This window comes from Sebastes fasciatus, chromosome 1 (genome assembly GCF_043250625.1).
Source record: "Sebastes fasciatus isolate fSebFas1 chromosome 1, fSebFas1.pri, whole genome shotgun sequence".
NCBI classification, from domain to species: domain Eukaryota; kingdom Metazoa; phylum Chordata; class Actinopteri; order Perciformes; family Sebastidae; genus Sebastes; species Sebastes fasciatus.
This window is the reverse complement of record NC_133795.1, coordinates 44666974-44683801: the sequence shown is the minus strand read 5'-3', so window position 1 is coordinate 44683801 and position 16828 is coordinate 44666974. Positions and strand designations below refer to the sequence as shown.

General features: G+C 46.6%; 1 protein-coding gene across 1 annotated transcript in view; it reads right to left on the bottom strand.

Moving 5' to 3' along the window:
* The window catches only part of LOC141770325 (high affinity choline transporter 1-like), a 111464-nt gene that overhangs the window by 91437 nt on the left and 3199 nt on the right, over window positions 1–16828 (bottom strand). Inside the window, exons 5-6 of the mRNA XM_074640248.1 lie at window positions 16455–16672; window positions 15222–15683 (exon numbers count right to left, since the gene is read on the bottom strand). Coding sequence (XP_074496349.1) covers window positions 15222–15683; window positions 16455–16672 — 680 coding nt within the window. The remainder of the gene's footprint in view (window positions 1–15221; window positions 15684–16454; window positions 16673–16828) is intronic.

Here is a 16828-nt window from a genome sequence, read left to right as displayed (position 1 = left end):
CAACCCCGACCCGCGAGCAGGGGCGAGGGCCCTTTCATAGCTGCGTGCAGCTCTCGTTATTAGGGCCCGAGCACGAAAGTGCCAGGACCCAACGGTGTCCTGGCACGAAGTGCAAGGAACCTATTGTTTTTCTGCAGATTATTATTAGGGCCCGAGCACGAAAGTGCCAGGACCCAACGGTGTCCTGGCACGAAGTGCAAGGAACCTATTGTTTTTGTCAGTATTATTATTATTATTTTTCCGCTGCAAGATCGCGTTTTTGACGACCTTAGCCATCCCCAAAACTCACGAAAAGTGGAGTATGCGTCAGAACTGGTGGGAAATTCAATGTTCTGGAGTGACCGGGCTCGGGTGTCTCCAGGGGGCTCCATAGCGCCCCCTAACGTACGCAGTTTTTCCGAGAAAGTTTCTTCGATCTTCACGAAATTCAAGTATGTCGTTGCTCGCGCCCTCATACCTGGATTAAATGATTTTGAGATTTCTCCGGCAAACAGGAAGTCAGCCATGTTGGACTTCCTGCGTGATTTTAGAATTTACGAACGCATATTTGAAGACTTTAGGATGCACAAAAATTTATGAAACTTTACACACACATCCAAACTAGTAATTACTTAATTTTAGTGGTGAAATTTTGCTTGGGCGTGGCATGTTGGCTCTCTAGCGCCCCCTTATGTCTTTCAGATTTTGAACATACCTTTAGGTACTCGGAATCTCATAAAATTTGGCAAAATGATAGACACCTGTGAACTTTATGTAACTGCATAGCCATTAGGCTCAGTGTGTTTTTATTCGGCTCTCTAGCGCCCCCTAACGCGTTGAAATTTTAACTTTGTCAAAGTTGATCCGATATTCATGAAATTTGGTATGCATATCCCACTCATCATTTGAAACATATTCCTCATTGGGTTTCATTAGCCCCGCCCACCCAGAAGTCGGCCATATTGGATTTTTATGTCATTTTTGCGTTTTATTGGCCGCGTACTTTAACGAACTCCTTCTACAGATTTGATCATATCGATTTGAAATTTGGTCAGGACCATCTCAAGACCTCGAGGATGAAAAGTTATTAAAATGGTGAGCGTTCACTTAACGAGCGGACCGTGGCGTGGCGGCCATTTTGAGCCATTCGCCAGTTATTGTAACTCAACTGTACATAGTCCGATCTGCCCCAAATCTCTCAGGTATGATGTTGCTCCAGTACTGATGACATGTATATGAAAAAATATACTCATACTCAATGAGCTCCGCCCACCCAGAAGTCGGCCATATTGGATTTTGATGTCATTTTTGCGTTTTATTGGCCGCGTACTTTAACGAACTCCTCCTACAGATTTGATCATATCGATTTGAAATTTGGTCAGGACCATCTCAAGACCTTGAAGATGAAAAGTTATTAAAATGGTGAGTGTTCACTTAACGAGCGGACCGTGGCGTGGCGGCCATTTTGAGCCATTCGCCAGTTATTGTAACTCAACTGTTCATAGTCCGATCTGCCCCAGATTTCTCAGGTATGATGGTGGTACAGTCTTGAGGACATGTATATGAAAAATTATACTCATAGCCCCGCCCTAAGACGTTAGCCCCGCCCCCTTTCATATCTCATGAACCGTTTATAGTAGAGTCTTGTGGGATGTGTCATATCACTCAGCAGAGAGTGGGTTAACCCTAACTCAACTGTACATAGTCCGATCTGCCCCAGATTTCTCAGGTATGATGGTGGTACAGTCTTGAGGACATGTATATGAAAAATTATACTCATAGCCCCGCCCTAAGACGTTAGCCCCGCCCCCTTTCATATCTCATGAACCGTTTATAGTAGAGTCTTGTGGGAAGTGTCATATCACTCAGCAGAGAGTTCCTGTTTTATTTGTTAAGGGTAGCCCCGCCCCCTACACATTAGCCCCGCCCCCTTTCATAACTCATGAACCGTTTGTCGTAGAGTCTTGCGGGAGGTGTCATATCACTCAGCAGAGAGTGCCTGTTTCATTGGTAAATGTTATGCCCGCCCCCTACACATTAGCCCCGCCCCCTTTCATAACTCATGATCCGTTTGTAGTAGAGTCTTGTGGGAAGTGTCATATCACTCAGCAGAGAGTTCATGTTTCATTGGTAAATGTTATGCCCGCCCCCTACACATTAGCCCCGCCCCCTTTCATATCTCATGATCCGTTTGTAGTAGAGTCTTGCGGGAGGTGTTATATCACTCAGCAGAGAGTTCCTGTTTTATTGGTTAAGGGTAGCCCCGCCCCCTACACATTAGCCCCGCCCCCTTTCATAACTCATGAACCATTTGTCGTACAGGCTTATGGGAAGTGTCATATCACTCAGCAGAGAGTTCCTGTTTCATTGGTGAAGGTTATGCCCGCCCCCTACACATTAGCCCCGCCCCCTTTCACATCTCATGAATCGTTTGTCGTAGAGTCTTGTGGGAAGTGTCATATCACTCAGCAGAGAGTTCATGTTTCATTGGTAAATGTTATGCCCGCCCCCTACACATTAGCCCCGCCCCCTTTCATATCTCATGAACCGTTTGTCGTACAGGCTTATGGGAGGTGTCATATCACTCAGCAGAGAGTGCCTGTTTCATTGGTGAAGGTTATGCCCGCCCCCTACACATTAGCCCCGCCCCCTTTCATAACTCATGATCCGTTTGTCGTAGAGTCTTGTGGGAAGTGTCATATAACTCAGCAGAGAGTTCCTGTTTCATTGGTGAATGTTATGCCCGCCCCCTACACATTAGCCACGCCCCCCTTCATAACTCGTGAACCGCTTGTCGTAGAGCATTGCGGCAGGCGTCGTGGCGCTCGTCAGAGTTTCGGTTTCGCGGTGCCCGGCCGCGTCGGTCGGCGTCCCGCCAGCAACCCCGACCCGCGAGCAGGGGCGAGGGCCCTTTCATAGCTGCGTGCAGCTCTCGTTATTATTATTTTTCTGCTGCGAGATCGCGTTTTTGAGGCCTTTCCCATCCCCAAAAACTCACGAAAATTGGAACATGCGTCGGGAGTGGCGAAAATTGCAATGTTCTGTAGTGTTTCGGAACGGGCGTCGCCAGCTGGCTCCATAGCGCCCCCTAGCGCGTTGAAATCGTAACTTTGTCAAAGTTCATCCGATACTCATGAAATTTGGTATGCATATCCCACTCATCATTTGAAACATATTCCAAATTGGGTTTCATTAGCTCCGCCCACCCAGAAGTCGGCCATATTGGATTTTTATGTCATTTTTGCGTTTTATTGGCCGCGTACTTTAACGAACTCCTCCTACAGATTTGATCATAACGATTTGAAATTTGGTCAGGACCATCTTAATACCTTGAGGATGAAAAGTTATTAAAATGGTGAGCGTTCAGTTAACGAGCGGACCGTGGCGTGGCGGCCATTTTGAGCCATTCGCCATGAAACAGGGAGTTATTGTAACTCAACTGTACATAGTCCGATCTGACCCAGATTTCTCAGGTATGATGGTGGTACAGTCTTGAGGACATGTATATGAAAAATTATACTCATAGCCCCGCCCTAAGACGTTAGCCCCGCCCCCTTTCATATCTCATGAACCGTTTATAGTAGAGTCTTGTGGGATGTGTCATATCACTCAGCAGAGAGTTCCTGTTTCATTGGTTAAGGGTAGCCCCGCCCCCTACACATTAGCCCCGCCCCCTTTCATAACTCATGAACCGTTTGTCGTAGAGTCTTGCGGGAGGTGTCATATCACTCAGCAGAGAGTGCCTGTTTCATTGCTTACGGGTAGCCCCGCCCCCTACACATTAGCCCCGCCCCCTTTCATAACTCATGATCCGTTTGTAGTAGAGTCTTGTGGGAAGTGTCATATAACTCAGCAGAGAGTGCCTGTTTCATTGGTGAATGTTATGCCCGCCCCCTACACATTAGCCCTGCCCCCTTTCATAACTCGCGAACCGCTTGTCGTAGAGCCTTGCGGCAGGCGTCGTGGCGCTCGTCAGAGTTTCGGTTTCGCGTCGGTCGGCGTCCCGCCAGCAACCCCGACCCGCGAGCGGGGGCGAGGGCCCTTTCATAGCTGCGTGCAGCTCTCGTTATTATTATTTTTCCGCTGCAAGATCGCGTTTTTGACGACCTTAGCCATCCCCAAAACTCACGAAAAGTGGAGTATGCGTCAGAACTGGTGGGAAATTCAATGTTTTGGAGTGACTGGGCTCGGGTGTCTCCAGGGGGCTCCATAGCGCCCCCTAACGTACGCAGTTTTTCCGAGAAAGTTTCTTCGATCTTCACGAAATTCAAGTATGTCGTTGCTCACGCCCTCATACCTGGATTAAATGATTTTGAGATTTCTCCGGCAAACAGGAAGTCAGCCATGTTGGACTTCCTGCGTTTTTTTAAAATGTACGAACGCATATTTGAAGACTTTAGGATGCACAAAAATGTATGAAACTTTACACACACATCCAAACTAGTAATTACTTAATTTTAGTGGTGAAATTTTGCTTGGGCGTGGCATGTTGGCTCTCTAGCGCCCCCTTATGTCTTTCAGATTTTGAACATACCTTTAGGTGCTCGGAATCTCATAAAATTTGGCAAAATGATAGACACCTGTGAACTTTATGTAAATGCATAGCCATTAGGCTCAGTGTGTTTTTATTCGGCTCTATAGCGCCCCCTAACGCGTTGAAATTTTAACTTTGTCAAAGTTGATCCGATATTCATGAAATTTGGTATGCATATCCCACTCATCATTTGAAACATATTCCTCATTGGGTTTCATTAGCCCCGCCCACCCAGAAGTCGGCCATATTGGATTTTGATGTCATTTTTGCGTTTTATTGGCCGCGTACTTTAACGAACTCCTCCTACAGATTTGATCAGATCAAGTTGATATTTGGTCAGGACCATCTCAAGACCCCGAGGATGAAAAGTTATTAAAATGGTGAGTGTTCACTTAACGAGCGGACCGTGGCGTGGCGGCCATTTTGAGCCATTCGCCAGTTATTGTAACTCAACTGTACATAGTCCGATCTGCCCCAAATCTCTCAGGTATGATGTTGCTCCAGTACTGATGACATGTATATGAAAAAATATACTCATACTCAATGAGCTCCGCCCACCCAGAAGTCGGCCATATTGGATTTTATGTACGATTTTCCCAATTTTTGCGTTTTATTGGCCGCGTACTCTAACGAACTCCTCCTACAGATTTGATCATATCGATTTGAAATTTGGTCAGGACCATCTCAAGACCTTGAGGATGAAAAGTTATTAAAATGGTGAGTGTTCACTTAACGAGCGGACCGTGGTGTGGCGGCCATTTTGAGCCATTCGCCATGAAACAGGGAGTTATTGTAACTCAACTGTACATAGTCCGATCTGCCCCAGATTTCTCAGGTATGATGGTGGTACAGTCTTGAGGACATGTATATGAAAAATTATACTCATAGCCCCGCCCTAAGACGTTAGCTCCGCCCCCTTTCATATCTCATGAACCGTTTGTCGTACAGGCTTATGGGAGGTGTCATATCACTCAGCAGAGAGTTCCTGTTTTATTGGTTAAGGGTAGCCCCGCCCCCTACACATTAGCCCCGCCCCCTTTCATAACTCATGATCCGTTTGTCGTAGAGTCTTGTGGGAAGTGTCATATCACTCAGCACAGAGTGCCTGTTTCATTGGTAAATGTTATGCCCGCCCCCTACACATTAGCCCCGCCCCCTTTCATAACTCATGATCCGTTTGTCGTAGAGTCTTGTGGGATGTGTCATATCACTCAGCAGAGAGTGCCTGTTTCATTGGTGAATGTTATGCCCGCCCCCTACACATTAGCCCCGCCCCCTTTCATAACTCATGATCCGTTTGTCGTAGAGTCTTGTGGGATGTGTCATATCACTCAGCAGAGAGTGCCTGTTTCATTGGTGAATGTTATGCCCGCCCCCTACACATTAGCCCCACCCCCTTTCATATCTCATGAACCGTTTGTCGTAGAGTCTTGTGGGATGTGTCATATCACTCAGCAGAGAGTGCCTGTTTCATTGGTGAATGTTATGCCCGCCCCCTACACATTAGCCACGCCCCCCTTCATAACTCGCGAACCGCTTGTCGTAGAGCCTTGCGGCAGGCGTCGTGGCACTCGTCAGAGTTTCGGTTTCGCGTCGGTCGGCGTCCAGCCAGAAACCCCGACCCGCGAGCAGGGGCGAGGGCCCTTTCATAGCTGCGTGCAGCTCTCGTTATTATTATTTTTCTGCTGCGAGATCGCGTTTTTGAGGCCTTTCCCATCCCCAAAAACTCACGAAAATTGGAACATGCGTCGGGAGTGGCGAAAATTGCAATGTTCTGTAGTGTTTCGGAACGGGCGTCGCCAGCTGGCTCCATAGCGCCCCCTAGCGCGTTGAAATCGTAACTTTGTCAAAGTTCATCCGATACTCATGAAATTTGGTATGCATATCCCACTCATCATTTGAAACATATTCCAAATTGGGTTTCATTAGCTCCGCCCACCCAGAAGTCGGCCATATTGGATTTTTATGTCATTTTTGCTTTTTATTGGCCGCGTACTTTAACGAACTCCTCCTACAGATTTGATCATAACGATTTGAAATTTGGTCAGGACCATCTTAATACCTTGAGGATGAAAAGTTATTAAAATGGTGAGCGTTCAGTTAACGAGCGGACCGTGGCGTGGCGGCCATTTTGAGCCATTCGCCATGAAACAGGGAGTTATTGTAACTCAACTGTACATAGTCCGATCTGACCCAGATTTCTCAGGTATGATGGTGGTACAGTCTTGAGGACATGTATATGAAAAATTATACTCATAGCCCCGCCCTAAGACGTTAGCCCCGCCCCCTTTCATATCTCATGAACCGTTTATAGTAGAGTCTTGTGGGATGTGTCATATCACTCAGCAGAGAGTTCCTGTTTCATTGGTTAAGGGTAGCCCCGCCCCCTACACATTAGCCCCGCCCCCTTTCATATCTCATGATCCGTTTGTCGTAGAGTCTTGTGGGAAGTGTCATATCACTCAGCAGAGAGTGCCTGTTTCATTGGTAAATGTTATGCCCGCCCCCTACACATTAGCCCCGCCCCCTTTCATATCTCATGAACCGTTTGTCGTAGAGTCTTGCGGGATGTGTCATATCACTCAGCAGAGAGTGCCTGTTTCATTGGTGAATGTTATGCCCGCCCCCTACACATTAGCCACGCCCCCCTTCATAACTCGCGAACCGCTTGTCGTAGAGCCTTGCGGCAGGCGTCGTGGCGCTCGTCAGAGTTTCGGTTTCGCGTCGGTCGGCGTCCCGCCAGCAACCCCGACCCGCGAGCAGGGGCGAGGGCCCTTTCATAGCTGCGTGCAGCTCTCGTTATTATTATTTTTCCGCTGCAAGAACGCGTTTTTGACGACCTTAGCCATCCCCAAAACTCACGAAAAGTGGAGTATGCGTCAGAACTGGTGGGAAATTCAATGTTCTGGAGTGACTGGGCTCGGGTGTCTCCAGGGGGCTCCATAGCGCCCCCTAACGTACGCAGTTTTTCCGAGAAAGTTTCTTCGATCTTCACGAAATTCAAGTATGTCGTTGCTCACGCCCTCATACCTGGATTAAATGATTTTGAGATTTCTTCGGCAAACAGGAAGTCAGCCATGTTGGACTTCCTGCGTGATTTTTGAATTTACGAACGCATATTTGAAGACTTTAGGATGCACAAAAATTTATGAAACTTTACACACACATCCAAACTAGTAATTACTTAATTTTAGTGGTGAAATTTTGCTTGGGCGTGGCATGTTGGCTCTCTAGCGCCCCCTTATGTCTTTCAGATTTTGAACATACCTTTAGGTGCTCGGAATCTCATAAAATTTGGCAAAATGATAGACACCTGTGAACTTTATGTAACTGCATAGCCATTAGGCTCGGTGTGTTTTTATTCGGCTCTATAGCGCCCCCTAACGCGTTGAAATTTTAACTTTGTCAAAGTTGATCCGATATTCATGAAATTTGGTATGCATATCCCACTCATCATTTGAAACATATTCCTCATTGGGTTTCATTAGCCCCGCCCACCCAGAAGTCGGCCATATTGGATTTTATGTACGATTTTCCCAATTTTTTCGTTTTATTGGCCGCGTACTTTAACGAACTCCTCCTACAGATTTGATCATATCGATTTGAAATTTGGTCAGGACCATCTCAAGACCTCGAGGATGAAAAGTTATTAAAATGGTGAGTGTTCACTTAACGAGCGGACCGTGGCGTGGCGGCCATTTTGAGCCATTCGCCAGTTATTGTAACTCAACTGTACATAGTCCGATCTGCCCCAAATCTCTCAGGTATGATGTTGCTCCAGTACTGATGACATGTATATGAAAAAATATACTCATAGCCCCGCCCCAAGACGTTAGCCCCGCCCCCTTTCATATCTAATGAACCGTTTATAGTAGAGTCTTGTGGGATGTGTCATATCACTCAGCAGAGAGTGGGTAAACCCTAACTCAACTGTACATAGTCCGATCTGCCCCAGATTTCTCAGGTATGATGGTGGTACAGTCTTGAGGACATGTATATGAAAAATTATACTCATAGCCCCGCCCTAAGACGTTAGCCCCGCCCCCTTTCATATCTCATGAACCGTTTATAGTAGAGTCTTGTGGGATGTGTCATATCACTCAGCAGAGAGTTCCTGTTTTATTTGTTAAGGGTAGCCCCGCCCCCTACACATTAGCCCCGCCCCCTTTCATAACTCATGAACCGTTTGTCGTAGAGTCTTGCGGGAGGTGTCATATCACTCAGCAGAGAGTGCCTGTTTCATTGGTAAATGTTATGCCCGCCCCCTACACATTAGCCCCGCCCCCTTTCATAACTCATGATCCGTTTGTCGTAGAGTCTTGCGGGAAGTGTCATATAACTCAGCAGAGAGTTCCTGTTTCATTGGTGAATGTTATGCCCGCCCCCTACACATTAGCCACGCCCCCCTTCATAACTCGCGAACCGCTTGTCGTAGAGCCTTGCGGCAGGCGTCGTGGCGCTCGTCAGGGTTTCGGTTTCGCGTCGGTCGGCGTCCCGCCAGCAACCCCGACCCGCGAGCAGGGGCGAGGGCCCTTTCATAGCTGCGTGCAGCTCTCGTTATTCTTTTTCTGCTGCAAGAACGCGTTTTTGACGACCTTAGCCATCCCCAAAACTCACCAGAATTGGAATATGCGTCAGAAGTGGCGAAAATTGCAATATTCTGTAGTGATTGGGCTCGGGTGCACCAGCGGGCTCGATAGCGCCCCCTATAGAAAGCAGGTTTCCAGAAAAAGTTACTTCGATCTTCACGAAATTTAAGTATGTCATTGCTCACATCTTCAATGGCACATTAAATATTTTTGAGATTTTTTCGGCCAACAGGAAGTCAGCCACGTTGGACTTCCTGCGTGATTTTAAAATTTACGAACACATTTTTGAGGACTTTAGGATGCACCAAATCTCATGAAACTTTACACACACATCCAAACAGGTAATCCCTTTGATTCAGTGGTGAAATTTTTTTTGGGCGTGGCATATTGGCTCTCTAGCGCCCCCTTATGTCCTTTTTGCCTTTGAACATCCATTCGTATACCTTGGCATACTCGTAGACGCATGAAATTTGGCAACATGATAGACACCTGTGAACTTTATGTAACTGCATAGCCATTAGGCTCAGTTTGTTTTTATACGGCTCTATAGCGCCCCCTAACGCGTTGAAATTTTAACTTTGTCAAAGTTGATCCGATATTCACGAAATTTGGTATGCATATCCCACTCATCATTTGAAACATATTCCTCATTGGGTTTCATTAGCCCCGCCCACCCAGAAGTCGGCCATATTGGATTTTATGTACGATTTTCCCAATTTTTTCGTTTTATTGGCCGCGTACTTTAACGAACTCCTCCTACAGATTTGATCATATCGATTTGAAATTTGGTCAGGACCATCTCAAGACCTCGAGGATGAAAAGTTATTAAAATGGTGAGAGTTCACTTAACGAGCGGACCGTGGCGTGGCGGCCATTTTGAGCCATTCGCCAGTTATTGTAACTCAACTGTACATAGTCCGATCTGCCCCAAATCTCTCAGGTATGATGTTGCTCCAGTACTGATGACATGTATATGAAAAAATATACTCATAGCCCCGCCCCAAGACGTTAGCCCCGCCCCCTTTCATATCTCATGAACCGTTTATAGTAGAGTCTTGTGGGATGTGTCATATCACTCAGCAGAGAGTGGGTAAACCCTAACTCAACTGTACATAGTCCGATCTGCCCCAGATTTCTCAGGTATGATGTTGGTACAGTCTTGAGGACATGTATATGAAAAATTATACTCATAGCCCCGCCCTAAGACGTTAGCCCCGCCCCCTTTCATATCTCATGAACCGTTTGTCGTACAGGCTTATGGGAGGTGTCATATCACTCAGCAGAGAGTTCCTGTTTTATTGGTTAAGGGTAGCCCCGCCCCCTACACATTAGCCCCGCCCCCTTTCATAACTCATGAACCGTTTGTCGTAGAGTCTTGCTGGAGGTGTCATATCACTCAGCAGAGAGTGCCTGTTTCATTGGTAAATGTTATGCCCGCCCCCTACACATTAGCCCCGCCCCCTTTCATAACTCATGATCCGTTTGTCGTAGAGTCTTGTGGGAAGTGTCATATCACTCAGCAGAGAGTTCATGTTTCATTGGTAAATGTTATGCCCGCCCCCTACACATTAGCCCCGCCCCCTTTCATAACTCATGATCCGTTTGTAGTAGAGTCTTGCGGGAAGTGTCATATCACTCAGCAGAGAGTGCCTGTTTCATTGGTGAAGGTTATGCCCGCCCTCTACACATTAGCCCCGCCCCCTTTCATAACTCATGATCCGTTTGTCGTAGAGTCTTGTGGGAAGTGTCATATCACTCAGCAGAGAGTTCATGTTTCATTGGTAAATGTTATGCCCGCCCCCTACACATTAGCCCCGCCCCCCTTCATAACTCGCGAACCGCTTGTCGTAGAGCTTGCGGCAGGCGTCGTGGCGCTCGTCAGAGTTTCGGTTTCGCGTCGGTCGGCGTCCCGCCAGCAACCCCGACCCGCGAGCAGGGGCGAGGGCCCTTTCATAGCTGCGTGCAGCTCTCGTTATTATTCTTTTTCTGCTGCGAGATCGCGTTTTTGGGACCTTTTCCATCCCCAAAAACTCATGAAAATTGGAATATGCGTCAGAAGTGGCGAAAATTGCAATATTCTGTAGTGATTGGGCTCGGGTGCACCAGCGGGCTCGATAGCGCCCCCTATAGAAAGCAGGTTTCCAGAAAAAGTTACTTCGATCTTCACGAAATTTACGTATGTCATTGCTCACATCTTCAATGGCACATTAAATATTTTTGAGATTTTTTCGGCCAACAGGAAGTCAGCCACGTTGGACTTCCTGCGTGATTTTAAAATTTACGAACACATTTTTGAGGACTTTAGGATGCACCAAATCTCATGAAACTTTACACGCACATCCAAACAGGTAATCCCTTTGATTCAGTGGTGAAATTTTTTTTGGGCGTGGCATGTTGGCTCTCTAGCGCCCCCTTATGTCCTTTTTGCCTTTGAACATCCATTCGTATGCCTTGGCATACTCGTAGACGCATGAAATTTGGCAACGTGATAGACACCTGTGAACTTTATGTAACTGCATAGCCATTAGGCTCAGTGTGTTTAGCCGGCTCTATAGCGCCCCCTAACGCGTTGAAATTTTAACTTTGTCAAAGTTGATCCGATATTCACGAAATTTGGTATGCATATCCCACTCATCATTTGAAACATATTCCTCATTGGGTTTCATTAGCCCCGCCCACCCAGAAGTCGGCCATATTGGATTTTATGTACGATTTTCCCAATTTTTTCGTTTTATTGGCCGCGTACTTTAACGAACTCCTCCTACAGATTTGATCATATCGATTTGAAATTTGGTCAGGACCATCTCAAGACCTCGAGGATGAAAAGTTATTAAAATGGTGAGTGTTCACTTAACGAGCGGACCGTGGCGTGGCGGCCATTTTGAGCCATTCGCCAGTTATTGTAACTCAACTGTTCATAGTCCGATCTGCCCCAGATTTCTCAGGTATGATGGTGGTACAGTCTTGAGGACATGTATATGAAAAATTATACTCATAGCCCCGCCCTAAGACGTTAGCCCCGCCCCCTTTCATATCTCATGAACCGTTTATAGTAGAGTCTTGTGGGATGTGTCATATCACTCAGCAGAGAGTGGGTTAACCCTAACTCAACTGTACATAGTCCGATCTGCCCCAGATTTCTCAGGTATGATGGTGGTACAGTCTTGAGGACATGTATATGAAAAATTATACTCATAGCCCCGCCCTAAGACGTTAGCCCCGCCCCCTTTCATATCTCATGAACCGTTTGTCGTACAGGCTTATGGGAGGTGTCATATCACTCAGCAGAGAGTTCCTGTTTTATTCGTTAAGGGTAGCCCCGCCCCCTACACATTAGCCCCGCCCCCTTTCATAACTCATGAACCGTTTGTCGTAGAGTCTTGCGGGAGGTGTCATATCACTCAGCAGAGAGTGCCTGTTTCATTGGTAAATGTTATGCCCGCCCCCTACACATTAGCCCCGCCCCCTTTCATAACTCATGATCCGTTTGTAGTAGAGTCTTGTGGGTAGTGTCATATCACTCAGCAGAGAGTTCATGTTTCATTGGTAAATGTTATGCCCGCCCCCTACACATTAGCCCCGCCCCCTTTCATATCTCATGATCCGTTTGTAGTAGAGTCTTGCGGGAAGTGTCATATCACTCAGCAGAGAGTTCATGTTTCATTGGTAAATGTTATGCCCGCCCCCTACACATTAGCCCCGCCCCCTTTCATATCTCATGAACCGTTTGTAGTAGAGTCTTGTGGGATGTGTCATATCACTCAGCAGAGAGTGCCTGTTTCATTGGTGAAGGTTATGCCCGCCCCCTACACATTAGCCCCGCCCCCTTTCATAACTCATGATCCGTTTGTCGTAGAGTCTTGTGGGAAGTGTCATATAACTCAGCAGAGAGTTCCTGTTTCATTGGTGAATGTTATGCCCGCCCCCTACACATTAGCCACGCCCCCCTTCATAACTCGTGAACCGCTTGTCGTAGAGCCTTGCGGCAGGCGTCGTGGCGCTCGTCAGAGTTTCGGTTTCGCGTCGGTCGGCGTCCCGCCAGCAACCCCGACCCGCGAGCAGGGGCGAGGGCCCTTTCATAGCTGCGTGCAGCTCTCGTTATTATTATTTTTCCGCTGCAAGATCGCGTTTTTGACGACCTTAGCCATCCCCAAAACTCACGAAAAGTGGAGTATGCGTCAGAACTGGTGGGAAATTCAATGTTCTGGAGTGACTGGGCTCGGGTGTCTCCAGGGGGCTCCATAGCGCCCCCTAACGTACGCAGTTTTTCCGAGAAAGTTTCTTCGATCTTCACGAAATTCAAGTATGTCGTTGCTCACGCCCTCATACCTGGATTAAATGATTTTGAGATTTCTCCGGCAAACAGGAAGTCAGCCATGTTGGACTTCCTGCGTTTTTTTAAAATGTACGAACGCATATTTGAAGACTTTAGGATGCACAAAAATGTATGAAACTTTACACACACATCCAAACTAGTAATTACTTAATTTTAGTGGTGAAATTTTGCTTGGGCGTGGCATGTTGGCTCTCTAGCGCCCCCTTATGTCTTTCAGATTTTGAACATACCTTTAGGTACTCGGAATCTCATAAAATTTGGCAAAATGATAGACACCTGTGAACTTTATGTAACTGCATAGCCATTAGGCTCAGTTTGTTTTTATACGGCTCTATAGCGCCCCCTAACGCGTTGAAATTTTAACTTTGTCAAAGTTGATCCGATATTCATGAAATTTGGTATGCATATCCCACTCATCATTTGAAACATATTCCTCATTGGGTTTCATTAGCCCCGCCCACCCAGAAGTCGGCCATATAGGATTTTGATGTCATTTTTGCGTTTTATTGGCCGCGTACTTTAACGAACTCCTCCTACAGATTTGATCAGATCGAGTTGATATTTGGTCAGGACCATCTCAAGACCTCGAGGATGAAAAGTTATTAAAATGGTGAGCGTTCACTTAACGAGCGGACCGTGGCGTGGCGGCCATTTTGAGCCATTCGCCAGTTATTGTAACTCAACTGTACATAGTCCGATCTGCCCCAGATTTCTCAGGTATGATGGTGGTACAGTCTTGAGGACATGTATATGAAAAATTATACTCATAGCCCCGCCCTAAGACGTTAGCCCCGCCCCCTTTCATATCTCATGAACCGTTTATAGTAGAGTCTTGTGGGATGTGTCATATCACTCAGCAGAGAGTGGTTTAACCCTAACTCAACTGTACATAGTTCGATCTGCCCCAGATTTCTCAGGTATGATGGTGCTCCAGTACTGATGGCATGTATATGAAAAATTATACTCATAGCCCCACCCTAAGACGTTAGCCCCGCCCCCTTTTATATCTCATGAACCGTTTATAGTAGAGTCTTGTGGGAAGTGTCATATCACTCAGCAGAGAGTTCATGATTCATTGGTAAATGTTATGCCCGCCCCCTACACATTAGCCCCGCCCCCTTTCATATCTCATGAACCGTTTGTCGTACAGGCTTATGGGAGGTGTCATATCACTCAGCAGAGAGTTCCTGTTTTATTCGTTAAGGGTAGCCCCGCCCCCTACACATTAGCCCCGCCCCCTTTCATATCTCATGAACCGTTTGTAGTAGAGTCTTGTGGGAAGTGTCATATCACTCAGCAGAGAGTTCATGTTTCATTGGTAAATGTTATGCCCGCCCCCTACACATTAGCCCCGCCCCCTTTCATATCTCATGAACCGTTTGTAGTAGAGTCTTGTGGGATGTGTCATATCACTCAGCAGAGAGTGCCTGTTTCATTGGTGAAGGTTATGCCCGCCCCCTACACATTAGCCCCGCCCCCTTTCATAACTCATGATCCGTTTGTCGTAGAGTCTTGTGGGAAGTGTCATATAACTCAGCAGAGAGTTCCTGTTTCATTGGTGAATGTTATGCCCGCCCCCTACACATTAGCCACGCCCCCCTTCATAACTCGTGAACCGCTTGTCGTAGAGCCTTGCGGCAGGCGTCGTGGCGCTCGTCAGAGTTTCGGTTTCGCGTCGGTCGGCGTCCCGCCAGCAACCCCGACCCGCGAGCAGGGGCGAGGGCCCTTTCATAGCTGCGTGCAGCTCTCGTTCAGTCTCCTTTTCCTCCACATCTGTTCGGACCTGTGCCATGTAACGTATGTTTTTGTCCGTTCCAGCGTCACTTATTCTTTTCAGCAGCCCCTTCTCAGACAGCCACACAGCAAGGCGTGACACTAGTAGGATAGTCCCGATGGTGATGAGCATGATTGCAGTGCGAAAAGGGAAAAAGCGTTGTCGGTGACCATCCTCCTGTATCTTGTCCCACGGCAGGGGCAGGATGTCAGGAAGGCCTATCATGGGTTCTCCAACCAGAGTTCTCAGCAGTAGTGCCAACACAAAGCCAGAGCAGGCTCCGTAGTTGTTCACCCACTGAGATAAGTAGAAGGTGCATATCACCTGGGGAGTCATCATTGAATACAAGACATCACAACTGATGATCCAGAACAGGTGAATGGACTTCGCTGTCATGGCCAGACCTGCTCCTATTATTCCACACAGGAGGACTGACACTTTAACCACTGCAAGAATCATTTTTTCTGATGCCTGGAATAGAGGAAATATTTTTTTTAACTGTGAGTGACTTAACCCTAAACAAGCACGAATTTGCAATAGCTGCGACCATATACGCTTCTGCATCCACGCGTACATGCATTCACACACACCCTCACAAACACTTGACCTCCATAGCAAAATGAAAAACGACGATAAACAAAATGAATGTTCAGTACAAGCTCTGTTAAACTTGCATATCATAAAACAACCAGTTCGATGATTAACCATTTGCGGATCAAGCACAAGGAGAGGACAGCAGAGACAGATAACAGGCAATCTCTCATCACCTCATTTGCTAGCAGTGTTAGCAAGCGCTGTTATGATGCCACCAGGGCAGAGGAGATTAGCATATGTAACTAGGTCTGTACCGAATGTATTTTTTTGTTTTTGCATTCAATGAAAATGAATGTCGGTCGTCATATTTTATGTCATCACCCTAAAGAAATGGGAAAATATGATTTTCCTGTTATTGTGGTTATATTAATGCAGCATTTTTTGTTGTTAGCGTCCAGACAACATGTGAACAGTTATTTGCATTTAGCTCAAAGCATTGCTGTGCCTAAATACACCCTCGCAGAGCCACTAACATGGCTGTAAACTTGTTTCTTGCCTAATAAATTACTTAAACGCTTGATTTATTATCAGAAATGTTGCATGCATTTTTATTCTAATTACACATCTATTCAGTATTTATGAAATATGTCATCTAGCAACAACAAAACAATATTCCACAAAATGAGTAGTGGTCATGTAAGATGTTACCCTTTTGTAGACGATGTTCTTGAAGATATTTCGGCCCAGTAGGGAGGCGGCAGACAGAAGTGCAGAGTCAACTGATGACATCACAGCAGCAGCAAGTGCTCCCATACCAACCAGTGAGACGAAGAAAGGGCAAAGATGCTGAAGGGCAATTGGCAAGATCGCACCGGACTTTCCCTGTTCATACGGGCTGGGAGAACCGTAGGTGGTCTGGTTCCAATCTGACAGATATTAAGCACATGAAATTACAACAGACATCGTGGCAGGGTTATATGAGTGGGATTTGATCAAGAGATGTTTCATTGCGTAGAATACGCCAATTATACAGTACAGTGGCCACAGAGAACATATGATTCTGTTTGTGCATTACTTTTCAC